The 26,648-nt window shown below is 47.8% G+C and overlaps 1 protein-coding gene and 1 non-coding gene across 3 annotated transcripts in view; both read left to right on the plus strand.

Annotated features, from left to right (window-relative positions):
- USP6NL (USP6 N-terminal like) overlaps nucleotides 1–26,648 on the plus strand; it is a 267,261-nt gene that overhangs the window by 198,734 nt on the left and 41,879 nt on the right. For both annotated transcript variants that reach the window (XM_060245943.1, XM_060245942.1), the window contains 5 exons: nucleotides 7,262–7,369; nucleotides 14,535–14,644; nucleotides 18,405–18,453; nucleotides 20,407–20,527; nucleotides 25,544–25,638. In XM_060245943.1, the coding sequence (XP_060101926.1) occupies nucleotides 7,262–7,369; nucleotides 14,535–14,644; nucleotides 18,405–18,453; nucleotides 20,407–20,527; nucleotides 25,544–25,638 (483 nt within the window). The remainder of the gene's footprint in view (nucleotides 1–7,261; nucleotides 7,370–14,534; nucleotides 14,645–18,404; nucleotides 18,454–20,406; nucleotides 20,528–25,543; nucleotides 25,639–26,648) is intronic.
- Nucleotides 8,620–8,691, plus strand: TRNAA-UGC (transfer RNA alanine (anticodon UGC)). The gene has a single exon. It is a non-coding gene; the product is annotated as a tRNA-Ala (tRNA).

Raw genomic sequence — 26,648 nt, forward strand, 5'->3', positions numbered from 1 at the left:
TTCTTAGGATGCTGGACCACTGGTCTGATCCAGCAGGGCTCCTCTTATGTTCTTAGGATGCTGGACTAGATGGACCACTGACCTGATCCAGCAAGGCTCTTCTTATGTTCTTAAGATGCTGGGCTAGATGGACCACTGACCTGATTCAGCAGGGCTCTTCTTATGTTCTTGGGATGGTGGACTAGATGGACCACTGGTCTGATCCAGCAGGGCTCTTCTTATGTCCTTAGGATGCTGGACTAGATGGACCACTGGTCTGATCCAGCAGGGCTCTTCTTATGTCCTTAGGATGCTGGACTGGATGGACCACTGGTCTGATCCAGCAGGGCTCTTCTTAGGTTCTTAGGATGCTGGACTAGACGGACCACTGGTCTGATCCAGCAGGGTTCTTCTTATGTTCTTATGTATATTCTTATGAATTGGAACTTATACTACTCAGACTGGCAGTGGCTGTCCAGGGTCTCAATTTAGGGGTCCTTTGCATCACCTACTAGCTGATCTTTACTGGAGATGTCAGGGATTGAACCTAGGACCTTCTGTGTGCCAAACAAATGCTCTACTGAAGACATATCCCTCCTCCCAAATAAAATATTACTGTATCCTGCATTTCTGTTTGCATGGGGTGGCAACCAGTGTTCCCTCTAAGCTGAGTTAATGTGAGCTAGCTCACACATTTTTAGCCTCCAGCTCACACATTTTTGTGTTAGCTCAGGAAGGGTGGCCCCAGAGCAAACTAATTTTTGCAAGTAGCTCACAACTTTAATGCTAGTAGCTCATGAAGTGTAATTTTTGCTCACAAGACTCTGCAGCTTCGAGGGAGTATTGGTGGCAACATCTCTGCTTCTCCACCTTAGACCTTGCAGCTCTTTTTTGCTTTTTTAATACTTTCACCTCTCAACTACATTCGTGCAAGGGACGGAGTAGGAAGCCATCAATCACTGCAGGTGCTTAAGCCTGCCTTGACCAGGTGTGGTCATAACTTTTCAGGAGGCTTTGAATAAGAACGCCATTTATCACATTCACATTCAAATCTCTCCAGCGACGTGCTGTCGGACTGTCTTAGTGATTGAGCGGCTGTTCGAGTGGGAAGAAAGGAGGTGGGGGGGAAGCTGCCAGGCCAGTTTGGATTTAATTTAGAATGTATTGAGGGCATCAGTGTCAAATCATCTCTTGCTTTTGCCCAGTGTTTCCAAAGGGGAGAGGGAATAATTCTTTGATACTCAGAAGTAGGGATGCCAGCCTCCAAATGGGTTAGTTACCCTAGAGCAGTGGCCCCCAACCTTTTTGGCCCCGTGGACCGACCCTGGGGCCGGGCCGCCCGCCGTAGTCTCAGGCCGGCAGGGTGGGGGCACCCAATTTGGCCTCTCCCTCGCCTCCTTTTCCTTCCCCGTTTCCTCCTCCCCCGCTCCCACGCAGCCTTGCTGCCCCCCCTCCCCCACACAGTCTCGCTGCCCCCTGTTTTCACCATTTTAAGGCCGGGAAAAGGGGCTGTGAAGCACCTCCCAGGCCCACCCCCCCACTGCTGATCAGCTGATCGGGTTGGCCTGAGAGAAGAAGAAGATGAAGATATTGGATTTCTATCCCGCCCTCCACTCCGAAGAGTCTCAGAGCGGCTCACAATCTCCTTTCCCTTCCTCCCCCACAACAGACACCCTGTGAGGTAGATGAAGATACTGGTTTTATATCCTGCCCTCCACTTCGAAGAGTCTCAGAGCGGCTCACAATCTCCTTTATCTCACTCCCCCACAACAGACACCCTGTGAGGTAGATGAAGATATTGGATTTATATCCTGCACTGCACTCCGAAGAGTCTCAGAGCGGCTCACAATCTCCTTTCCCTTCCTCCCCCACAACAGACACCCTGTGAGGTGGGTGGGGCTGGAGAGGGCTCTCACAGCAGCTGCCCTTTCAAGGACAACCTCTGCCAGAGCTTTGGCGGACCCAAGGCCATGCTAGCAGATGCAAGGGGAGGAGTGGGGAATCAAACCCGGTTCTCCCAGATAAGAGTCCGCACACTTAACCACTACACTAAACTGGCTCTCCAGAGGCACTTCACGGCCCCTTCCCCAGCCTTAAAATGGTGAAAATGGGAGGAGGAGGTGCCACCGGGGGAGGGGGGCGGCGAGGCTGCGTGGCCTGGCTGGAAACTACCAGTCCTTGGCCCTGGAGTTGGGGACCCCTGCCCTAGAGTACCACAAAAAGGAGCAAGAACATACCCTCCCCCCCAAAAAAACCTGTGGGGTATTAACAAAATGCCACTCAATAAGAGAATTCTAACTATGAAATCCTATGCAAAACTTCTTTTGAAGCAGAAACAGCTTACAATTAAGTTCTTGTGTCCAAAATTTCATATATTTCAATGATACTACTCTTCTTATATAGAGTTCTCTTCAACAGTCAGATACAACTCGTGTCAAAATTCCCAGTCCTTTCACTTCCATGTGTGCATGTCAGTTTCCAGCTTCAGAAGCTTCAAAGACGATCCACCCACTCCCACTGGATGAATTAAAGTGCTAGCGTTTTCAGTGATTCCGTCAGGAAAAATTGCTTTGCAACCTCTGGAAGTTCTTCCTCGACAAGAACGCTAGCATGTGTTACCGTTTCCGATTGACCCTCCCTTGAAGAGGCGTCTCCCGCTCATTACTTGGAGTTGTGGTACCTCTTGAGTGCTGGTCCATGAACCAGCTAGCCTTGAGCTCAGATTCTGCAATCACTCTTGAACAGATGTTGCTGACTGCTCTCTTTACCACTCCACTGCAGAAAAAGCTCAGAGGGGAAGTCATCCTTCAGGTCTTTGTCAATTTCCTTGCCATTATCTGTTTTTCAGAGCCAGTTTGGTTTTAGTGGTTAAGTGTGCGGACTCATATCTGGGAGAACCGGGTTTGATTCCCCCCTTCTCCACTTGCAGCTGCTGGAATGGCCTTGGGTCAGCCATAGCTCTGGCAGAGGTTGTCCTTGAAAGGGCAGCTGCTGGGAGAGCCCTCTCAGCCCCACCCGCCTCACAGGGTGTCTGTTGTGGGGGGAGAAGAAGATATAAGAGATTGTAAACCGCTCTGAGTCTCTGATTCAGAGAGAAAGGCGGGGTATAAATCTGCAGTCTTCTTCTACTTCTTTCTTTGATGTAGTCAGTGAAATGTATGGATAGAATGCTTAGACTGCTGCAGAAACGAAAGTTAATTTGCTTGCCTCCTAGGAGCTGGGAATCTACTTGGTGCCAAGATCACAACTCCCTTCCTGGGATGTTGTGTAGAAAGCTTGGTAGTGAGTGTGTGTGCGTGACCTATAGCCACTAAATTTGAACTGTCTTTGCACCCTAAATTCAGGCACGCTTCTAACGACCCTTGCCGAGACCCTTGAACCTGTGCTATTGTGCGCCACTTCCGACACTGGCTGTGTGTTAGTGTATCCTGCCTTACAATAAATGCTTATCCAAACATATGGAGAGTCATTTTTATTGGAGAAGTGGGAACTTGACAGTCTTTCCCCTCTCCCGCAGCCAGTCTGGACACAGCTTCCTGTTCTCCCAAGTTTTGTACGGGATTTCATAGTTAGAATTCTCTTTATTGAGTGGCATTTCGTTAATGCTCCACTGGTTTTTTTGTATCTTTAGCCTCCAAGTGGGACCTGAACATATGAAGCTGCCTTATACTGAATCAGACCCTTACCCCATCAAAGTCAGTGTTGTTTACTCAAACTGGCAGCGGTTCTCCAGGGTCTCAAGCTGAGGTTTTTCACGCCTACTTGCCTGGACCCTTTTTATTTGGAGATGCCAAGGGTTGAACCTGGGACCTTCTGCTTACCAAGCAGATGCTCTACCACTGAGCCACCATTCCTCCCCCCAAACTACAGGATATTGATCAAATTTGAAAGTATTATTTGGGAATCGAACATATGAAGCTGCCTTATACTGAATCAGACCCTCGGTCCATCAAAGTCAGTATTGTCTACTCAGACTGGCAGCGGCTCTCCAGGGTCTGAAGCTGAGGTTTTTCATGCCTACTTGCCTGGACTCTTTTTAGTTGGAGATGCCGGGGATTGAACCTTCTGCTTACCAAGCAGATGCTCTACCACTGAGCCACCGTTCCTCCCCAAACCTGGGGATCCCCTGGAATAACAGTTTATCTCCAGATTACAGAGAACATTTCCCCCTGGAGAAAATGGATATTTTGAAAGGTGGACCCTAAGGCATTGTGCCCCGTTAAGGTCTGTGTCCTCAACAAGCTCCATCCAAATCTTCAGGAGTTTCCTGACTTGGATCTGGGAGGCCCTACAACAGAGCAACAGCTTGCTTTCCTTTACACTCCTTAGCCCTGGTTCACAAAGAAATCTGTGAACTGAAGTTCCATGCGGGGAGAGGCTCTTCACTGGCTGTGATAGGTATTAGTTGTGGCTGTGGTAGTTGCAGAGCTAGTGCCTTCTCGGTTCCTCTCTACACTTTCCCATTTTCTTACGCTCCCTCTGGCAGAACTTGGCACCTTATTGGTCTTTATTTGGTGTATGTGAAAGCATCCCATATCGGCCAAGTCTTGTTTTCATCTATGCTGGCTTCCAGTTTTCCCCAGGGCCCAGTTCAAAGTAGTGGTATTGACCTTTACAGCCCGACTTGGCTTGAGGCCAGCATACCTGCCTCGCCAGCAGTTCTGTCCCAGCTCCTTTCCCTAGCACAGCTGAGTCACTTCTGCAGAGCTGAATCACTTTTCCCTTGTGAACCAACCACCCGCTTTTTGTTTTGTTAGGCATTCTCTCACTGACCGTTATTAGGCCTCTCCTCCCTGTTTCAAATGTTTTAATGGGTTTTTTTAAATAGCATGAGCACGTTCAATTGTTAAATATTCTATATATAAATGTTCATCACCTTGGGGACCCTAAATTGGGTAGAAAGGCAGCACAGAAATGTTTTGAATAAATAAAACCGTCACAGGCTTAACTTCCCTTAAAATTGCCTCTCTCTCTTTTCCATTCAGGCTCCCAAACCAAACCAAACAGAAAACACACCGAGGCATTCAGTTCGTGCTCTCACTTGTATTGCTAAGCCGGTGACAGAAATGACTTTTTTTCCCTCCTCCCTTCAAAGGAGAGATCTCTCTTACTATTTTGACAGCTTATAGGATTTTCTCTGCCTTTGAAAATCGGAGACAGACAATAGGGGAATCCTAATCTAGTTCGATGTTTCATTTTTTTTTTTTAGCCAGGATCTTGTAACATCAGTCTGGGACAAGACGGTCTTCCTGTTTTTTAAGAATTAAACCCGAATGTCAGTCGCTTTCCGGAAAGTCTGCAAAACTGTGCAAGGGTTCTGTAGAAGCTAATTGTCTTCAGCCGCCTCAGCGCTTTTCAGCTTTGTCAGAATCCTCTCAATTTCTAATTCAGTACACGTAATTCACCCCTTAATGTATTCCTTTTCTTCATTCGTAGAGTCGGTGTGGTGTGACAACTTATATTGTCAGTCCAGCGTCAGGGAGAACCAGTTTCAAACCTTTACTTCCCCATGTAGTTCTCTGGATTATTTTGGGCTAGCTTCTGTCTGCCTGATCTACCTCACAGGGTCGTTCTGGAGATAAAACGGAGTAAGAGGGAGCCATCTGTATTGCCCAGCGCTCTGTGGAGGAATGGTGGCCTGAAAATACAGTAGAAAAGAGCAAGAGTCCAGTAGCACCTTAAAGTCCAGGGCTTTTTTGTAGCAGGAAATCCTTTGCATATTATGTCGCACACCCTGAGGTAGCCAATCCTCCAAGAGCTTACAGGGCTCTCAGTACAGGGCCTCCTGTAAGCTCCAGAAGTGTTGGCTGCATCAAGGGGGTGTGGCCTAATATGCAAAGGATTCCTGCTACCATTAAAGACTCATAAAATTTGTGGCAGGGGAGGAGCTTCCAGAGAACTGTCCCTTCGTGTGTGTGGCGAAGGGAGAACTGAGGGGACAGTGCTTCCTCTTACGGTCACATGATATTTAGCTAGGAAAATCCTCAATATGGTGTGCAGGGGGCACTCTTGGGATTGAGAAAGTTCTTCTTAAAGCTTGCTACTTCCTTTTGGTGCCTTTCCCACGACTGTGCAGTGCCCAGGGATGTTTTTGTAGCAGGAACTCCTTTGGCTATTAGGCCACACCTCCCTGATGTAACCAATCCTCCAGGAGCTTACAGGGCTCTTCTTACAGAACCTGCTGTAAGCTCCAGGAGGATTGGCTACATCAGGGGGGTGCAGCCTAATATGAAAAAGAGTTCCTGCTACCAAAAAAAGCCCTGGCAGTCCCATGTGTGCCTGCATAGAAGGCCACCCAATGAATAATGGTTACAGTTAAGTGCAGCCCTGTTTTCCTTCATGGTAGCCCCCACCACCACCACCACCACCACCTCCTTCTGATTTGTGGGCGGCAGTCTCCCTTTCAGTTGATGATGGAGCCGAGGAATAAAACAAGGGTGGCCACATATGGCTCTTGCATATGTATTTCAACTATTTTAGCTAAGTGATCCCCTTTTCTGGATTATTTTTCTTGTGGGAATTTTGGTTCAACTGCATATAATATACTGGTCTGGCATTAATTCATTTTTTAATTTGATTTTGCACTGTTTGTACTCGTGGTTCCTTTGGATGTTTATTGGTGACTAGCTGGCTTTGTTGGATTATAATTTTGATTATTATGTTGACTATGATCCTGAATGTTAATCTGATTTATTGAAATAAACTTGTTTTTATTAAAAATATATATATTGTGAGGATCTTGAAGCCCACACCTTCACATCAGCTGGCTTGGAGAAGACATTTGAAGCTAAAGTTGCTTTCTTCCCACCTTTCCCTCCCTCCCCCATCTATTTCCTTCCTCCCTCCCTCCTTCCTCTGACATTCATGTCTTGTGGTTCTCAAACATCTGACATTTATTCCGTGTGGCTCTTACATTAAGCAATTTTGGCCACCCCTGGAATAGAAAATCTTGGAACAATTTCAGTGTCTTCATCATCAGCCTTACATTTGTGTAATTCCTCAGTAGCCATTACTTTTGTCTTCCGGATGTTTTGTTGTAATTCTGCTGTGGCACCTGTCTGGTTTAACCTTCATCAATAGTCATTTAATATTTTTTGCAATCGTCAGTGCCCATATTTCTTCTCCACCTAGACAATTAATGCCATTTCTTTCCTTTCCAGGTTACAGCCCCTTGTTCTGTAGAAATGACAGGGCAGTCCTGTGGTATCTTTTCCGGTTTGCTTTTTTGCTAATGGTAATTTATTTTCTTCTCCTCTTCCCCCCCCCCCTTCCCGATTTCCAGTTTCATAGGAGAATTTATAAAGGAATCCCGCTGCAGCTGAGAGGCGAAGTTTGGTCTTTGTTGCTTGACGTCCCTAAAATGAAAGAAGAAATGAAGGACTATTATAATGTGAGTTTCCAAGATAGAGAACGAGCCGTCGGCTCAGATATCTGAAAACTGGAAAACAGAGCTTAAATTTTCTGCTGTAGACCAAAAGGAATAAAAACAATACTGATTTTTTTAAAGCTTTAAAGGAATTCACTGCTTTTTTAAATGCCCCCCCCCCATTTTTGTTACACTTCATGCCCTATCTCCCTCCCCCCTCCAAAAGGACACATTTTTGAAGAAGTCTGAACAGAAATTACTGGTTTTGCTGCTCCACATGTGTGTGTGTTTGTGTGGAGCAATGTTCCCTCTAAGTGGAGTTAGCGTGAACTAGCTCACAGATTTTTAGCCTCCAGTCCACACATTTTTGTCTTAGCTCAGGAAGGATGACCCCAGAGCCCACTAATTTATGCAGTAGTCCACAACTTTAATGCCAGTCGCTCACAAAGTAGAATTTCTGCTCACAAAACTCTGCAGATTAGAGGGAACATTGGTGCAGAGGAGTGTTTCAGTGACGCACTGCTCACATTGTTCTGCCCTTGCAAGGCCCCAGTGCAGGTGTCGGTTCTCACATTTAAGGCCCTGCGTGGCTAGAGACCCGGGTACTTAAAGAACCGCCTCTTCTCGCACTGCCAGCTGTGAGACACTGTGATGCAGTGGTTGGAGATCCAGGGTTGAGTTCCTGCTGCGCCGTGGAACCTTTCTGGGTGAACTTACCTCACGGGGTTCTTGTGAGGAGAAAATAGAGAAGAGGAGAACAGCGTAAGCTTCTTTAGTTCTCTGCTGTGGAGAAAGGCAGTGAAGTAAATAAATAAGATTTCTTCACCACAGCCCCTCCTTTTTATATAGCCCTGCCTTCAGATGTGGGACCAAGGAACGGGGGCTTTTCAGTGATGACCCCTTGCCTGTGGAACGCCCTTCCCTTTGAGGCTCACCTGGCCCCTACCGCAGGATTTTAATTAAGGGACATCTCTTTTAAACTTGGTTATCATTCTTCTGCTCTTGAAAAGCGCTTTATGATACTTGTTTTAACATTCTGGCACGACTGGAAGTAACGTCAGGATGCCCCAGCATTCAATGAAAACATTGTGCCTGTAGTAACGTCAGCATGTCACCAATGATGTCATTACGTTGCTGGTGATGGCTCCCTCCAACAGCGAATCTCCTGCCTTGTCGCCACCCTCATGCCGGCACTCTTAGACCTAACCTTATGCAGAATGACCACGAGGAGAGAATACCCCTATCTTTCCTTCATACAGCTGGAAACGCAGTTTGGGACTGTGGCTCAGTGGAAGAGCCTCTGCTTTGCATGCAGAAGGTCCCAGGTTCAATCCCTGGCATCACCAAAGAAGAAGACGACTACAGTTTTATACCCTGCCCTTCTCTCTGAAAGAGCCCCATGGTGCAGAGTGTTAAAGCTGCAGTACTGCAGTCCTAAGCTCTGCTCACGACCCGAGTTTGATCCCTGGTGGAAGCTGGGTTTTCAGGTAGCTGGCTCAGCCTTCCATCCTTCCAAGGTCGGTCAAATGAGTACCCAGCTTGCTGAGGGGAAAGGATAGATAACTGGGGAAGGTAATGGCAAATCACCCCATAAAAAGTCTGCCGTGAAAACTTTGTGAAAGCAACATCACCCCAGAGTCTGAAACGACTGGTGCTTGCACAGGGGACCTTTCCTTTCCTTCTCTCTGAATCAGGCTGGTTTCACACTGTGAAACTGACACGATTTCATCTTGTTGTGAAAAAATCTGCTTCAGTGTGAACCGTTTTTGGGCAGACAGCCCCTGCTGAAGCGGCAGGATCCTGGTAGCAGTTGCCCATTCACACTGCTAGCCCGGCTCAACCACGGACCCAATGCAGAAAGAATTGTCTTTTTTAAAAAAGCCCCTGTGTGTGTGGGCAATTGGAGAAGCGGACAACCGCACCTCAGAGAGGGGTGAGGGGGGTGGGGAACCCGACCTTGCCGGAAACGGCTCGGCGCGATCACACAGCTCTTCCGCTTATGAGCCGCCCCAGGGCATTCAGACAGCAGCCGATTATGCGACCTACATTTGATTCAGGGGGACGGTACCAGGAAAATGCAGGTAACTTTTTTGCAGATAGGAGACAGAGTGAGAGCGGGTGCAGCTCGGAGAGCAAATGTGCTCATGTGATCATGAACTTTTAATCCAAATAGGTGGTGGAGCTAGGTCGGAGCAAATCTGTGTGAAACCACCCTCAGGGTCTCAAAGCAGCTTACAATCTCCTATATTGAGACCAAGCCTTATGAGGAAAGGCTGAAGGAACTGGACATGTTTAGCCTGGAGAGGAGGCAGCTGAGAGGTGATAGGATCACCATCTTCAAATACTGGAAGGGCCGTCATAGAGAGGATGGTGTGGAATTGTTTTCTGTGACCCCAGAAGGTAGGATCAGAACCAACAGGTTGAAATTAAATCAAAAGACTTTTCAGCTCAACATTAGGAAGAAATTGCTGACCGTGAGAGAGGTTCCTCAGTGGAACAGGCTTTCTCAGGAGATGGTGGGCTCTCCTTCCTTGGAGGTTTTTCAACAGAGGCTGGATGGCCATCTGACAGCAATGAAGATCCTGTGAATTGAGGGGGAGGTGTTTGTGAGTTTCCTGCATTGTGCAGGGGGTTGGACTAGATGACCCCGGAGGTGCCTTCCAACTCTATGATTCTGTGATTCTGTATCTTCTTCCCCCACAACAGACATCCTGTGAGGTGGGTGGGGCTGAGAGAGCTCTCATAGAAGCGGCCCTTTCAATGACAGCTGTGTGAGAGCTATGGCTGTCCCAAGACCATTCCAGCAGCTGCAAGTGGAGGAGTGGGGAATCAGTCCTAGTTCTCCCAGATAAGAATCCACACACTTAACCACCACACCAAACTGGCTGAAGGGACCAGGTAGTAGGTGGCATGGAAGACTTCTACCTGAGACCCTGGAGAACCGCTGCCAGTCTGAAAAGACAATACTGAACTTAGAATTATAGAATAGTTGGAATAGAATAGTTGGAAGGGACACCCAGGGTCATCTAGTCCAGCCCCCTGCACAATGCAGGGAACTCACAAGCACCTCCCCCTAAATTCGCAGCATCTTCATCGCTGTCAGGTGGCCATCTAGCCTCTGTTTCAAAACCTCCAAGGAAGGAGAGCCCACCACCTCCCGAGGAAGCCTGTTCCACTGAGGAATCGTTCTAACGGTCAGGAAGTTCTTCCGAATGTTGAGCCGGAAACTCTTCTGATTTAATTTCAACCCATTGGACCTTGACGGACCAGTGTTCTGATTTAGTATAAGGCAGCTTCATGCAAGGAGAGCCGGTTTTGAGCAGAAAACTGTCGGGAGTGCAAAGATTTAAACGGCCCCCCTCCCCCCAGCTACTTTTCATTAAAGAAGAGACAGTCAAGCCATCACTCAAAACACCTCCCGTGTGGCTCCTGGTGTCGTACTGAGCTGCATACAAATAGGAAGAAAGCCTTGGCTGGCCTGTGACAGATATATCTCAGTTGAGCCGTTCGTGCCAAGTGTGTTGCATTTGCGAAAGAGGCGGTCAGACAATTAATAAACGATCGGGTGCTCGGTTTTCCGGCTCTCAATTACAATTTGTAAAATCGAATTAAATCATAAAGGATTTCACAGTTACAAACCCTTTAGCCGCTATGTCGAATACTGCATGGAAAAGAGAGCCGGTTTGGTGTAGTTGTTAAGCATGCGGACTCTTATCTGAAGGCAAAGAACCTCCAGGATTTCTGACTAAACTGGCCCGGAGAAAATGTCTTCCAGACCCCAAAGTGGCAATTGGCAGTTCCATGGGCATTTAAGATACGGCCCACAAGAACTAAACACTGATGCAGCCCTTCCTGCCCTTCCTCTCACTACACCAGTTTGGTGCAGTGGTTAAGTGTGTGGACTCTTATCTGGGAGAACCCGGTTTGATTCCCCACTCCTCCACTTGCAGCTGCTGGAATGGCCTTGGGTGAGCCAGAGCTCTCTTATCTGGGAGAACCAGGTTTGATTCCCCACTCCTCCACTTGCACCTGCTGGAATGGCCTTGGGTCAGCCAGTGCTCTAGCAGAGCTGTCCTTGAAAGGGCAGCTTCTGGGAGAGCTCTCTCAGCCCCACCCACCTCACAGGGTGTCTGTTGTGGGGGGGAGAAGATTTAGGCGATCGTAAGCCGCTCTGAGTCTCTTAATTCAGAGAGGAGGACGGGGTATAAATCTGCAGTCTTCTTCTCACGATCTGTTCACATAATCAGCATTGCAAATCCAACATCAACCATTACGCTACACCGACTTCCTTTAGTGACCGGCGAACGCTCTTAACCAAAACGACGATGAGCCAAACTATGAAATATGGAATGAAAACGGATTAAAGTGAAGCGGTGTATCTCCAAAGGTTATGGATGCCACCTAGTGATGTGTGCAGGAAAAGGAATAAGCCCACCGAGGTCTACACAGAAACAATCCTCTATGAAGGCTTTAAAAAAACTGTCCTGGCAATTCTTGCAAGTCGGGTCTGTGCCCCGAGCCAGAACTTCAGCAGGCAATTAAGAGTCAAATAGAAACTGCAGCGCATCCATAATATAAATGCAGGCCTGTGTTGATGGATCAAATGGGTAGCCTTCGTAGCCTGTCTGTAGCATTAGGTGAAGGGACGGCGGCTCAGTGGTTGAGCATCTGCTTGGGAAGCAGAAGGTCCCAGGTTCAATCCCCGGCATCTCCAACTAAAAGGGTCCAGGCAAATAGGTGTGAAAAACCTCAGCTTGAGACCCTGGAGAGCCACTGCCAGTCTGAGTAGACAATACTGAGTTTGATGGACTGAGGGTCTGATTCAGTTGAAGGCAGCTTCATATGTTTGTATGTAAAAGAGCAAGAGTCCAGTCTCACCGTAATGGCTCAAAAGATTTGCAGCGAGCTTTTGTGAGTCACTGCTCACTTCTTTGGGTACCTTCAGCAGTCATTCAAGTGGTAAATTCAAAACCTGCTTGGAACCTTGATGAGTGAAATGGTGTTGGATCCGTGAGAAGTTTCTGTTTAAAAGAAGAAGACTGCAGATTTATACCCTGCCCTTCTCTCTGAATCAGAGTCTCAGAGCGGCTTACGGTCTCCTTTATCTCCTTCCCCCACAACAGACACCCTATCAGGTAGGTGGGGCTGAGAGGGCTCTCACAGCAGCTGCCCTTTCAAGGACAACTCTTGTGATAGCCATGGCTAACCCAAGGCCATTCCAGCAGGTGCAAGTGGAGAAGTGGGGAATCAAACCCGGTTCTCCCAGATAAGAGTCCACGCACTTCGCCACTGCACCAAACTGGCTCTCAGCAATTCCAAACCTTTTTGGCACCAGGGATCAGTTTTGTGGAAGAGAGTTTTTTCACGGACCAGGAGAGGGGGCACTGGGGTTTTTGCCACCCCAGACCACCACCCCACCTGCCCCCCCATCCCTGCCCCCCATAGGAGTCTTTAAATGGGGGGGATATGGGGGCTGCTTCTGCCACTTCCCTGCTAGGCCACAAGGTGGCAGAAGCAGTCAACCTGCCTCCCCCTTTTGTTTATTGGCAGGGGTCTTTAAATGAAGGGTAGGGAAAGGTCGCTGTGACACTGCCCCTTCCGTCCACCCGGGTCCTAGGCTGGCAAAAGGTGCGGTGGGGCCGCTCTGCCTCGGAGTGTGGCTATGCTGCCTCTTTTGTCCGCCTGGTTCCCAGGCTGGTGGCCCGGCTGCTAGCAGGCCGTGGACCTCGCCTGTATAAAGCCTTCTGCAAAAATGGGGTCCTAGATATTATGGAAATACTCGTTAAGCTGCACGGCTGTACGCCTGGGGTGTGAACTTTGTCTGAGTATCTGAGTGTCTCTATAGGAATGAACTTTGGAATGTTTGTGCATCATTGAGGGACGGTGGCTCAGTGGTAGAGCATCTGCTTGGGAAGCAGAAGGTCCCAGGTTCAATCCCTGGCATCTCCAAAAAAGGGGCCAGGCAAAGAGATGTGAAAAACCTCAGCTTGAGTCCCTGGAGAGCCGCTGCCAGTCTGAGTAGACGATACTGACTTTGATTCAGTATAAGGCAGCTTCATATTAGCTTGTAGTGTGATCAGGGGCGGAATTCTAGCAGGAGCTCCTTTGCATATTAGGCCACACCCCACCCCACCCCCCCCAATGTAGCCAATCTTCCAAGAGCTTCCAAGGTTCTTTTTTGTAAGCTCTTGGAGGATTGGCTACATCGGGGGGCGGGGGGGGGGGTTGTGGCCTAATATGCAAAGGAGCTCCTGCTACAATTCCACCCCTCAGTGTGATTGAATCTTTATTAGTTATAGACTGCTTATCATGGGGGCTGTGCCATTTCCCCCCCTTTGCTCCTTCTCCGCGATTCTCACTTGTGTTGCTATATAGTCATTCAAGTGGTAGCCACCGTATGGGGTGGCAACGGTTTCTCAAAATGCAGTATAGTGGTCTGACTAGAGTTCTGGTGGGTATATAACCGGGGTGGCCAAACTTGCTTAACGTAAGAGTCACATACAATACACATCAGATGTTTGAGAGCCGCAAGACATGAACATCAGATGTCTGGCGGGGGGAGGGGAAGGAAGGAAGGAAAATAGATGGGAGAGGGAGAGACGGAAAGAAAGCAACTTTTCCTTTAAATGCATTCTCCAAGCTGCCAGCTGGCTTGGCTTGGAGAAAGGATTTAAAGAGACAAATGCCTTCTTCAATCAAGCTGACAGGGCGGTGGGGCTTCAAGAGCCACACAACGTGTGTGAAAGAGCCCATGCGGCTCCTGAGCTGTAGTTTGAGCACCCTTGATATACACAAGAAATTCCAATAGTTTCCATCAAACGTCAACACTATGCAGGGGCGGAAACCTGGAGTGCCGTTGGCCGGCCTGGTGCTATAACCTGGCAAATCATAACTAAGTGAACAATGCATCCGAAGGGCCTCAACTTCACTGCCACTGCCTTGCCTCCTAGCGCCCCTCCTGGGCAGTCCCAGGTACTGCCTGCTTTGGGAACCACTGAGGTGTATCCTGAATTTTCCTTCTGGATGAAAACTAGTCTGTCATTATGATCGTTTATGGATTTATACAACGAAGTCTGAGTCCAGTGGCGCCTTCAAGACCTTCAAAGTTTAATTCTGGGTGTAAGCTTTCGTCTGCACGCCCACTTGGTCAGATTTCTTCATCAGCGGTCTGCTTCTTTTTGTTTCCTAGACCTTAAAAACCCAAGCCAGAATGAGCTCCCCAGACATCAGGCAAATAGATCTAGATGTCAACCGGACGTATCGGGATCATATCATGTTTAGAGATAGATACGGAGTGAAGTAAGTAGACATTTCTCCGGTGTTTCTCAACCTGTTTGATTCCTAGGGTTTCAAGTGACCCAGTTTGTATTTCAGGCTTTGAAAGATCCTGCGTTAGAAGCAGGGGTGGGATTCTGGCAGGAGCTCCTTTGCATATTAGGCCACGCACCCCTGATGTAGCCAATCCTTCAGGAGCTTACAAAAAAGAGCCCTGTAAGCTCTTGGAGGATTGGCTATGTTAGGGGGTGTGGCCTAATATGCAAAGGGGCTCCTGCCAGAATTCCACCTCTGGTTAGAAGCGCTTGCCTGCCAATTGCAAAAACAGCAGAATTTTTTTTTTGGGGGGGGGGAATAATTGAGACTTATTCTTGAGTTCCATCCCCTGCATATTTCTGCCCTGATGTGTTCCCGTGACAGCAAATTTATGCATGGAAATGCATTTGACTCTCTGAAAGGCCAAAGGGCCCTAAGTTATCATTTGTTATTTTGATTTGCATGCGGAAGAAAAGCAATACATATTTATTTATTCGTTTGATGACTTTTTGGTGCCCCTCTTTCCACTTGACGGTCTTCTGGGTGATTCAGCTTGAAACCCCCGCTATTCCATTATAATTCAATTTCAGATTTTGTTGAGAACTCACTCACTCATCACCCAGCTTACCTCCTCTGGAAGTTTGATCATGCCCGCATACTATATTTGCCATGTCGTACCTGGAAGCCGGGGGGGAAAGGTTACGGAGAGGAATGCGAGGGTGCTGCAAAGTCTTTGCTCTGCCGCATTGTTTCCAGGGGAAACCCGGAAGTGGCGTAGGGTAGCTCTTGGAATCGCTGGAAATTCTATGGTTTTGCCAAAATAGTTTCTGGCGATTCTGCATCACTTCTGAGTTTTCCCCGGAAGTGACGTGGCAGCACCAAGGACACTGACCTCCTCCTCCTTCTTCGTCATCATCATCATCATCTTCTTCTTGTTATCCCTCTACTGCTTGGAGCAGTGGTGAGCAGCAAAGGCTGCCAGTGGGAATGAAAGCCAACTGTGGTGTAGTGGTTAAGAGCAGCTGACTCAAATCTGGAGAACTGGGTTTGATTCCCCATTCCTCCAGCTGAAGCCAGCTGGGTGACCTTGGGTCAGTCACAGTTCTCTCAGCCCCACCTATCTCACAGGGTGTCTGTTGGGGGAAGAGGAAGGGAAGACAATTGTAAGCCTCTCCAAGACTCCTTCAGGTACTGGAGAGTGGGGTACAAAGCCAATTCCTCCTCCTCTCTTTTTCTTCTTCTTCTTCTTCTTCCTACAGACATGGAGACTGACCTTCATTTTTTAAAAACTGAGTGAAGTAAAGATCAGCCATTTTTTTGCAGATATCGCACAGTGACCCAGCCGTTCTCTCTGGGTGCCAACCTCCTGGTAGAGCCTGGGGATTGCTTGGAATTACATTTCCAGACTACAGAGATGAGTTTCCCTGGAGAAAATGAAAATGTTGGAGGGTGGACTCCATGATGTTGTACCCCATTGAGACCCCTGTCACCTCCAGTCTCAATCCCCAAGACTCCAGGAGTTTCCCAACCTGGATCTGGCAACCTCACCCCTTATGCCAACCAGGGTGACACAGTAACTCTATTGGGGGGTCCTCTGGAACCATAAAAGTGTGCTGCAGTGCTGGCTCAGCTGGGGCGACAGCCCATACACATGTGCAGATTTCCAGCTCTCAAGTTCCTAAATTCGAGATTCCGACCAAAGCTTGTTTTCCATCGACTTAAACTCATTTCACGGATACGTTGAACTCGGGGCACGTTAAGATACAAATGTGACCTGTTGTCAATGTGATGTGACAGGTTAATATTCAACCTAAATCATATCTGACTTGTACAACCTGAGCGGAGGCTCAGAGGCATTTTGAGGGTATTTTAAAAGTATGCAACGCAAGTCGTTTTTGATAAAGCATTTTCTCAGACTTGTCAGTGAAGGAAATCTGCGCATATGACAGTGCATAAAAGTAAATGAAGATAGTTTTCCTTATGAAATCCTTTCATAAGGAGAGCGTGACCAATGAGTTTCCAGTCTAATATATTCTTAATTAAACCAGCGCAGATAGTGCTTCACATGTTAATATTTTTAAATTTTAGATAATATATGCAGCATAATAAAGAAGGTTTTTTCCCCCCAGAGATATATAGTATATTTGAAAAAGAAGAAAAATGCAAAGGAAGCTCCACCCCCCAAAAAAACTGTACAATAATCTGCAAATCTCTAACCATGTTCTTCTATTATACATCTGTTCCACACAAATCATTAAACACGGGCCATTGAATAGAAAAAAAAGGTGCCAGAGCTTGTTAGTACAACTCATTTTTGAGTGGATACGATAGCCTTTGTGCCCATAAGATGCTGATTGTCGTCTTATTAGGAAAAATGAGTTTGAGTTGTGATGTCAGCTTTTCCAGTAAAAAAAAAACCAAAATGGATTTCGGGGGTGGTATGGGTAAGCCTGTTTTGTAAATAAAATAAAATAAAATAAACATTCTTTCACATGAAGCCAGGCTCCATTTTGTTCAGGAGCTCTGGAACCTCTAAATGTTATTGTGCTCTTTCTTTCTTAATACCACCCCCCCCCAAAAAAAAAAAATACTTGCTTCTGAGCGCCATTATTCAAACCCCCTGTGAGAATTTTGCTGATCTCTTAAGATTTCTAACATTTTTCCCCACAGAAGAAATTTTATGGGAAAATAACCAAAACATATAAAGCGGACAGATGGAAATCTTCCTCATGCCGCTGTGGCCACTTAGGAGGAAGTAATTTAAAAAGCATGGCGGGAGCAGTGTTCCCTCTAAGCTGAGTTAGCATGAGCTTGCTCACAGATTTTTAGCCTCCAGCTCACACATTTCTGTCTTAGTTCAGGAAGGATGACCCCAGAGCACAATAATTTAGGCAGTAGCTCACAACTTTAATACCAGTAGCCAGGGCTTTTTTTGTAGGGAAAAACCCAGCAGGAACTCATTTGCATGTTAGGCCACACACCCTGACATCACCATTGTTTTGCATAAGGCTTTTTTTCTAGAAAAAGCCCAGCAGGAACTTATTTACATATTTGGCCACACCCCCTGACACCAAGCCAGCCAGAACTGCGTTCCTGCTCAAAAAAAGCCCTGCCGGTAGCTCACAAAGGAGGATTTTTGCTCACGAGACTCTGCAGCTTAGAGGGTACATCGGATGGGAGTAAGGTTTTATTATGACAATTGTAATTCAAGAAGCATTTTACGGTAGATGCTGATCTGATCTAATTGAGTACACCTTCCGGTGATGTCAGGGGTGTGTGGCATTTGCAAATTAGTTGTGCTAATGAGCTCCGGCACCTCTTTTTCTACGAAATGACCCCGGCACGAAGCACGTTTTTCAGAAAACACACAGTGTCTGCTGTGGCGTTTTAAAGAGAGCTGCGGATTTCCCAGTGCAGCCTGGAGACTGGCAGACCTATCCAGGGGTAGAATTCTAGCAGGGGCTCCTTTGCATATTAGGCCACACCCCCTTGACATAGCCAATCCTACAAGAGCTGACAAAAAAGAGCCTTGTAAGGAGGATTGGCTACATCGCGGGGGGGGGGGGTGTATAATATGCAAAGGAGCTCTTGCTAGAATTCCACCCCTGGTCCAATCCAAGCACCATAATATATTGACTCTTTTTATTTCCAAATGTACAAAATGCACCTCAGTTGGTGAAGTTTCTACCACAAATCTAGTTCAGTAGCCCTTTTTGGCTTGCTTACTTTTGTCTTTGTTTCTTTCTAGGCAACAATCCTTATTCCATGTTTTAGCTGCATACTCTATATATAACACAGTAAGTCAATGACCCATATACTTTCCTGCTTATGTCTTAAGCTTACTCTTAAAATCGAAGGTGATGACATTGATAGAAAAGGTAACAATCGAAAAAGAAGAGTAAATGTAAGCAAGACGAGAGTTCCTTGCTGTCCTGAGGAGAAGTGCTACTGATTTTTTGACAAGACACTGCCAAAGACAAGACTATTACTTTTTAGAAACTGGGGGGGGGGGGAGGGTTGGGGGGGGTAGTGTCACGGGGTCCATAAAATACCTTTTATCAGTGTCATGACCCTAGGGTTGCCAATCCCCAGGTAGGGGCAGGGGATCCCCCAGTTTGGAGGCCCTCCCCCCACTTCAGGGCCATCAGAAAGCGGTGGGGGGAGGGAAATGTCTGCTGGGAACTCGATTATTCCGTATGGAGACTTTTCCCATAGGAAATAATGGATAATTGATCTGCGGGTATCTGGGGCTCTGGAGGAGCTGTTTTTTGAGGTAGAGGCACCAAATTTTCAGTATAACATCCCATGTCTCTCCCCAAACTACCACCCAGTTTTCAAAAAGATTGGATTAAGGGGTCCAGTTCTACAAACCGCAAAAGAAGGTGCCCCTATCCTTTATTATTTCCTATGGAAAGAAGGCATTTAGAAAGTTGTGCGGTCCCTTTGAATGTGATAGCCAGAACTCCCTTTGGAGTTCAATTATGCTTGTCACGCCCTTGCTCCTGGCTCCACCCCCAAAGTCTCCTGGCTCCACCCCCAAAGTCCCCAGATATTTCTTGAATTGGACTTGGCAACCCTACATGACCCTGGGCCTAGCGAGGCCTGCAGGCCCCAGGGAAGCCTGCTTAGGAGTTACTGGGAAAAGCCTACATCTCCCAGGATTCCCTCTGTCCCTCTGATTGGGTAGCGAGAGTTTTGGAGGCAAACAGGCCCAGAGAGGGGTGGGGCTTGGGAAGAGAATATATAAAGGCCAAGCCCAGGAAATGGGTGTTCTTTTCCTAGGAGGAAGAGCTAGGGTTGCCAAGTCCAATTCAAGAAATATCTGGGGACTTTGGGGGTGGGGCCAGGAGACTTTGGGGGTGGAGCCAGGAGATATTGGGGTGGAGCCAGGAGCAAGGGTGTGACAAGCAGAATTGAACTCCAAGGGAGTTCTGGCCATCACATTTAAAGGGACAGCACACCTTTTAAAATGCCTTCCTTCCATAGAAAATAATGAAGGATAGGGTCACCTTCTTTTGGGGCTCGTAGAATTGGACCCCCTGGTCCAATACTTTTGAAACTTGGGGGGTATTTTGGGGAGAGGCACTAAATGCTATACTGAAAATTTGGCATCTCTACCTCAAAAAACAGCCCCCCCCCCAGAGCTCCCGATACCCACGGATCAATTCCCCATCATTCCCTATGGGAATTGTTCATGGAGGTGCATAATGGCTGTGGGGGCGGGGCTTCCCCTGCCGGCCAGCTGGCTGGGGGAGGGGGGAAGCCTGTAAAACCAGAGGATCCCCCGCTGGGACCTGGGGATTGGGAAGCCTAGGAAGAGCTGCTGCCAGGGAGAGACCCTCACCCTGTGAGGTAGGGTGAGTAGGCCCAGGTCTGACTGAGACAGGGACAGTAAATTCAGACGCGTTAGGGCATTTGGTTATTTTCTCCCTCACCCCTTTTACTGTTTTATGCAGCCTGTTTGTTATATTGCATTGACCTTTTAATAAACCTTTTTCCCCCCCGTTGTTAACTCTGCCTGGTCCTCACGCCCATTAGTTGGCCTAAGCTAAGGGAGGCTTAGGAGAGTACTCTGGGCCTTCTCAAGGGAGACCCTTAGCCCAGAGTGGTGGCAGCAGTTGGTAAGACCCTCCCCCCCCCCCCTGGAGTCTTGACAATCAGGAACAAGCACTGGGTTTTTTTGTAGCAGGAACTCCTGGATTGTTCACTTTTTTAAAAAATCCTAAACGTTTTGTCTTCTGTGTTTCCAGGAGGTTGGCTATTGTCAGGGGATGAGCCAGATCACAGCTTTACTCCTTATGTACATGAACGAAGAAGATGCCTTCTGGGCCCTGGTAAAACTGCTCTCGGGACCCAAGCATGCTATGCACGGTACACCATTTTCAGATCTCGTTAGGGGGGGATAAGCTGAGTGGGGGGAAGGGAGAGCCTGGTAAAAACCAGTGGGCACTCTAGCACAGGGGCAGCAGACTGTGGCTTGGGAGCCACACGTGGCTCTTCCACGCATATTGTGTGGCTCTCGAAGCCCTCACCACCTTGTCGGCTGGCTTGGAGAAGACATTTCTCTCTTTAAATCACTTCTCCAAGCCAGCCAGCGGCTTGGAACTTCCTGCCAGTGGCTTGGAGAATGCATTTAAAGTTGCTTCCTTTCCACCTCTCCCCCTTCCCCAACTATCTTCCTTCCTTCCTCCTTCCCTTCTTTCCTCCCTCTCCTCCCTCAGACATCCATGTCTTACAGCTCTCAAGCATCTGATGTTTAGTCTATGTGACCCTTCCTTCTTTCCTTCCTTCTCTCCCTCCCTCCCTCCCAGCTCTCAGACATTCTAGTCTTGCACCTCTCAAACATCTGATGTTTATTCTATGTGGCTTTTACGTTAATCAAGTTTGGCCATCCCTGCTCTAGCATTTACAAAAACTCTATTGCGCACAACTCATCCCTCCCCCGCCCCCAACTCAGTTTTCCTGGCATGCCTAAGGTCTCGTTTTAAAAGATGTCAGTTGAATCTAGGTCTTATTCTGCTACAGATGGTTCAGAGATGTATTCATAATACCCTGAGATGAGCTGTTTGAAGCAGTTAATGTGACCTAAACGATACAATTCTTTTTTTTTTTGTTTACTCTGCAGAGGTTTCTTTAAAGTTCTGTATTGAATATAATGAGCCCGTAAAGAGGTATTTTGGAGCCATTTGCAGCGGTTTGCAAAAAGCTTAGTTCTGACAGGGATGTCAGCAGACAAGGAGCTGCCGTGCAGCATTTCTGGAAACCCAAACACTCCCATCAATTGGTCGTAGAATCAGAGCTGGAAAGGATCATCTAGTCCAACCCCCTACACCAAGGGTGGCCAAACTTGTTTAACGTAAGAGCCACATAGAATAAACGTCAGATGTTTGAGAGCTGCAAGACAAGGAAGGAAGGAAGGCAGGCAGGTAGGCATATAGATAGGGGAGGGAGGAGGGAGAGGTAGAAAGAAAGCTACTTTAAATGCATTCTCCAAGCCACTGGCTGGCTTGATTTGGAGAAGTGGTTTAAAGGAAAATGCCTTCTCCAAGATGACCAGTGTGGTTGTGGGGGCTTTGAGAGCCACACAATATGCGTGATGGAGCCAAATGCGGTTCCCGAGCCGCAGTTTGGCCACCCCTGCCCTACACAGTGCAGGAGATTCACAGCTACCTCCCCCCACGCCCCCAGTGACCCCTGCAAAAAAACTCCAGGATTTTTGGCCCAAGTGGCCTGGAGAAGATTGTTTCCTGATCCCAAAGTAGCGATCAGCTTTTCCGTAGGGGTATAAGGAGGGGCCAATCCCAAGAGCCCCATGGCACAGAGTTGTAAAGCTGCAGTACTGCAGTCGGAGCCCTCTGCTCATGACCTGAGTTTGATCCCGGCGGAAGCTGGTTCAGGTAGCCGGCTCAAGGTTGACTCAGCCTTCCATCGGTCAAAGGAGTCCCCAGCTTGCTGGGAGGAAAGCGTAGATGATTGGGGAAGGCAATGGCAAACCACCCCGTAAAAAGCCTGCCGTGAAAATGTCGGGAAAGCAACGTCACTGCAGAGTCGGAAACGACTGGTGCGTGCACAGGGGACCTTTTCTTTACCTTTAATCCCAATTAAAAAAAAAAAAAGTCTCCCCTCTCCCCTTTTGCATTCCTAACTTAGACTTGAAACATTTTCAGGCAGAAACAAGGGTTGTCAAGTCCAGTTCCCACCCCCAGCCACAGGCAGGAGATGACGAGATTGTTACCAAATCCAGGTTGGGAAACTCCTGAAGATTTGGGAATGGAGCCTGGGGAGGACAGGGACCTCAGCGGGGTACAGTGCCAGTTTGGTGTAGGGGTTAATTATGCAGACTCTTATCTGGGAGAACCATGTTTGATTCCCCACTCCTCCACTTGCAGCTGCTGGAATGGCCTTGGGTTGGCCATAGCTCTCGCAGAGTTGTCCTTGAAAGGGCAGTTTCTGTCAGAGCTCTCTCAGCCCACCCACCTCACAGGGTGTCTGTTGTGGTGGAAGGAGATTGTAGAAAAATGCTGGGAGAAGCTATATGTATACTTAAATGTTCTGGTGTGAGTTTTGATTCTTCTTCAATATATATGTTTGGAATACAAGCTAAGTTGATAACTTAAGTGAACACTTACAATATATACAATATTTCGCATGATTTATTGCGATGAGAGGTTAAACGTGTAGCAACATGGTGAAATCTTCTTTTATTTTAATGATACAGCGACATGCAGAACGTATTCTATTTCTTATCAATAGACGTATTACTACTTTTCTATTTCCATTTCCCTTTTCCCCTTTTCCTCTTCAAAATGAATAAAAATTTTGTCCAGAAGATAAAGGAGATTGTGAGCCGCTCTGAGATTCGGAGTGGAGGACAGGATATAAGTTCAATATTTTCTTCTTCTTCCTCTTCAAAGCATCCATTTCCTCTAGGGAACAGATCTTTGTAGTCTGGAGATGAGCTGTAATTCCAGGGGATCCTCAGCACTACTCTCCCTCTAAGCTGCAGAGTCTTGTGAGCAAAAATTCTGCTTTGTGAGCTACTGGCATTAAAGTTGTGAGCTCCTGCATAAATTAGTGTGCTCTGGGGCCATTTTTCCCCGAACGAAGACAAAAACGTGTGAGCTTGGGGGGCTCAAAAACTGTGAGCTAGCTCACACTAGGGAACACTTCTTGCTACACCCTTGGAAGAAGAGAGAATCCTGGTGGCCACTGCCACATCTATCATTTTTCTGTAAAAAAGCCCAATCACAGTCCTCAGATACGTTTGCCAGGGGCCCAAAGCGCATGAATTACAGCTTTGAGCTTGCCGCTTTCCAGGGGTGGAATTCTAGCAGGTGCTCCTTTGCGTATTAGGCCACACACCCCTGATGTAGCCAATCCTCCTGGAGCTTACAGTAGGCTCTGTATGAAGAGCTCTGTAAGGAATTCTAGCAGGACCTCCTTTGCCTATTAGGCCACACCCCCCTGCTGCGGCCAATCCTCCTGGAGCTTACAGCAGGCCCTGTACGAAGAGCCCTGTAAGGAATTCTAGCAGGACCTCCTTTGCATATTAGGCCACACACCCCTGATGTAGCCAATCCTCGGAGAGCTTTCAAAAGAGAGCCTTGTAAGCTCTTGGAGGATTGGCTACATCAGGGGGTGTGGCCAAATATGTAAAGGGCTCCTGCTAGAATTCCACCCCTCCTGCCATCCGCTCATTGTGCCCTAACCCAGATGGCCCAGGCTAGCCCGATCTCATCACATCCTAGAATCTAGGGTCAGCCCTTGGTTAGTACTTGGATGGGAGACCGCCAAGGAAGGCCATGGCAAACCCACCTCTGTTCATCTCTCGCCTGGACCTGAACAGCCCAATCTTGTCAGCTTGGAAGCTAAGCGGGGTCAGCCCAGGTTAGAACAGGAATGGGAGACCACAGAGGAAACTCAGGGGCGGCTATGCGGAGGCAGGCAATGGCGAACCGTTTCTGAATGCCTTGAAAACCCTCCGGGGTTACCGTCAGTCAGCTGTGACTTGGCAGCACTCGACACACCCACACCCATACACAAAGTCCTTCAAACACCCCCAGGATGCTTTCTCTTTTTCAACATTTAACAGTTAACGTGGAGCAAACCCAAGGGTGGAATTCTGGCAGGAGCTCCTTTGCATATTAGGCCACACCCCCCCTGATGAAGCCAATCCTCCTGGAGCTTACAAGGCTCTTTTTTGTAAGCGCTTGGAGAATTGGCTACATCGGGGGGGGGTGGCCTAATATGCAAAGGAGCTCCTGATAGAATTCCACCCCTGTATGTATGACTTGAGGAAAGTCTGAGGGCCTTGGGAATGTTCAGTCTGGAGAAGAGGAGGTTGAGGGGAGAACATGATTGTCCTCTTTAAATATTTGAGAGGGGAAGGAGCTGTTCCATTTGGCCGTCGAGGATAGGACCCAAAACAATGGACTCAAATCGCAAGCAGGAAAGTACCGGCAGGATATCAGGGGGAGGGGGGGAAATGTATGGTCAGAGTAATTAAGAGGTGGAACCAGCTGCCTAGGAAGGTGGTGAGCTCCCCTTCGTTGGCAGTCTTCAAAACGTGGCTGGATGATTATTTGTCAGAGATGCTTTAGGCCAGATGTGTCAAACGTGCGGCCCAGGAGCCGAATCAGGCCCCCAGAGGGTTCCCATCAGACCTGTAAGCAACTCGTTGTCAACTGCTTCCTTCTCTCTCTCTCTCTCTTGTTTCCTTCTGCACCATAGCTTGCTTTGCCAGGCTTGCTCAATCATACAGGAGCTACAGAGCAAAGCCTCTTTTTTGCTCCATTAGCTGAGGGTCCTCCCTTGGGGAGGAAGGGGGGGGGAGAGACAGCTTGTTTTGCCAAAGTCTTGCAGTTGCATAGCAGAGCTACTGAGCCAAGCCTCTCTTCCTTCCATTGGCTGAGGCTCCTCCCCTCATGGTCCCCTGGGGAAGGAAGGAAAGAGCCAGAGCTTCCTTTGCCCAGTTCCCTGGATCCTGTGGGAGAAATACAAAGACCAATGAGTGCTAACGTTTTAAGCATTTTTTTTAAATAAAAGTTTTTTAAAAATCTTCAATTGTGTTTGTGTCCTTTATAAAGTTTCTATCACTGCTACCTGGCATTATATTTGATGACACACATGGCCCGGCCCAACAAGGTCTCATTTATGTCAGATCCGGCCCCAATAACTAACGAGTTCAACACCCCCGCTTTAGGCTGATCCTGCATGGAGCAGGGGGTTGGACTAGATGGCCTCTATGGTCCCTTCCAACTCTTATGATTCTACGAAAGTGAACACATTTCTTAAAGCTGTGACTCTGTTTTGTGGGAACGTCTCAGTGTTTCAATTTCTTTTTCCTCTTCCCTTCCCTCCCCCTTCCCTTTCCTTTTTTTTTTTTAGGTTTTTTTGTGCCTGGTTTTCCAAAGCTGTTGAGGTTTCAAGAGCATCATGACAAAATAATGAAGAAATGTTTGTCGAAGCTGAAGCAGCATTTTGTGAGTAAATGCCGCTGCAGGCAGGCGGTTGATAAAGGACATCGTTTGTCGGCAAGGGCAAAAAAAGTCCAAATCCGTTGTTTAATTAGGACATTGGTATTTAGGGAACATTTAAAGCTGCCCTGCGTGGCACCCATCCATTGGTTCTGGCCTGTTAACATTTCTTCTGACTGGCGTTGGTTCTTCAAGGTCGCCAAGAGCGGTCGACTCAACCTGCCAGAGGTCCGTTCGGTGGGAGATGCCTCCAGTCGAATCTGGGATCGTCAACAGGTGTCCCAACAGTTAAACCAACCTCCTTTCCCCGTTTATATCAGCTCTCCTGCAGATTCTCGCAAGTGTTGTTAACCGCAAACCCGATTTAAAACTCGGCCCGTAGAAACAGCCATGTTTGTGTCTTGCTTTCTGCTTTGGGCTAGAGAAATCGTTTTTTATTGTCGAGTAGTAAAAACAGGCAGCCCAGGCTAGCCCAGACTTGGAGAGTCTCAGAACCTGAAGCAGGGGTCAACCTTGGTTCGTGCTTGGATGGAAGACCGCCAGAGAAGCCCAGGGTTGCTTGGCAGAGGTAGGCAATGGCATAAGAACATAAGAGAAGCCATGTTGGATCTATTATCTATTGTAGCTATTAGCCACAAGGTATAGGTGGAACACTCTGTCTGTGACACTGATGCTCTATATTCTTGGTGCTTGGGTGGGGGGCAACAGTGGGAGGGCTTCTGGAGTTCTGACCCCGCTGGTGAACCTCCTGATGGCACCTGGATTTTGCCCACCGTGTGACACAGAGTGTTGGACTGGATCCAAAATGGCTTCTCTTCTGTTCCTTGTTTCTTACATCTGCCTGGAGTTGGGTTTGCCCCTAAACTTGGGAACTTCAGTCGTACGAACGCTTTAGTTTAGATCCCTAGATCCTTCAGAAAAGGGCAGTTGTCAAGATCACTTCAACCTAGGGAAGGGGAAGTTGCGGTAGCGAACGAGTTATTTTAAGGTTCAGTTGTGTACATGCCCTTAAAGTT

This window comes from Heteronotia binoei, chromosome 8 (assembly GCF_032191835.1).
Source record: "Heteronotia binoei isolate CCM8104 ecotype False Entrance Well chromosome 8, APGP_CSIRO_Hbin_v1, whole genome shotgun sequence".
In the NCBI taxonomy this organism is placed as follows: Eukaryota; Metazoa; Chordata; class Lepidosauria; order Squamata; family Gekkonidae; genus Heteronotia; species Heteronotia binoei.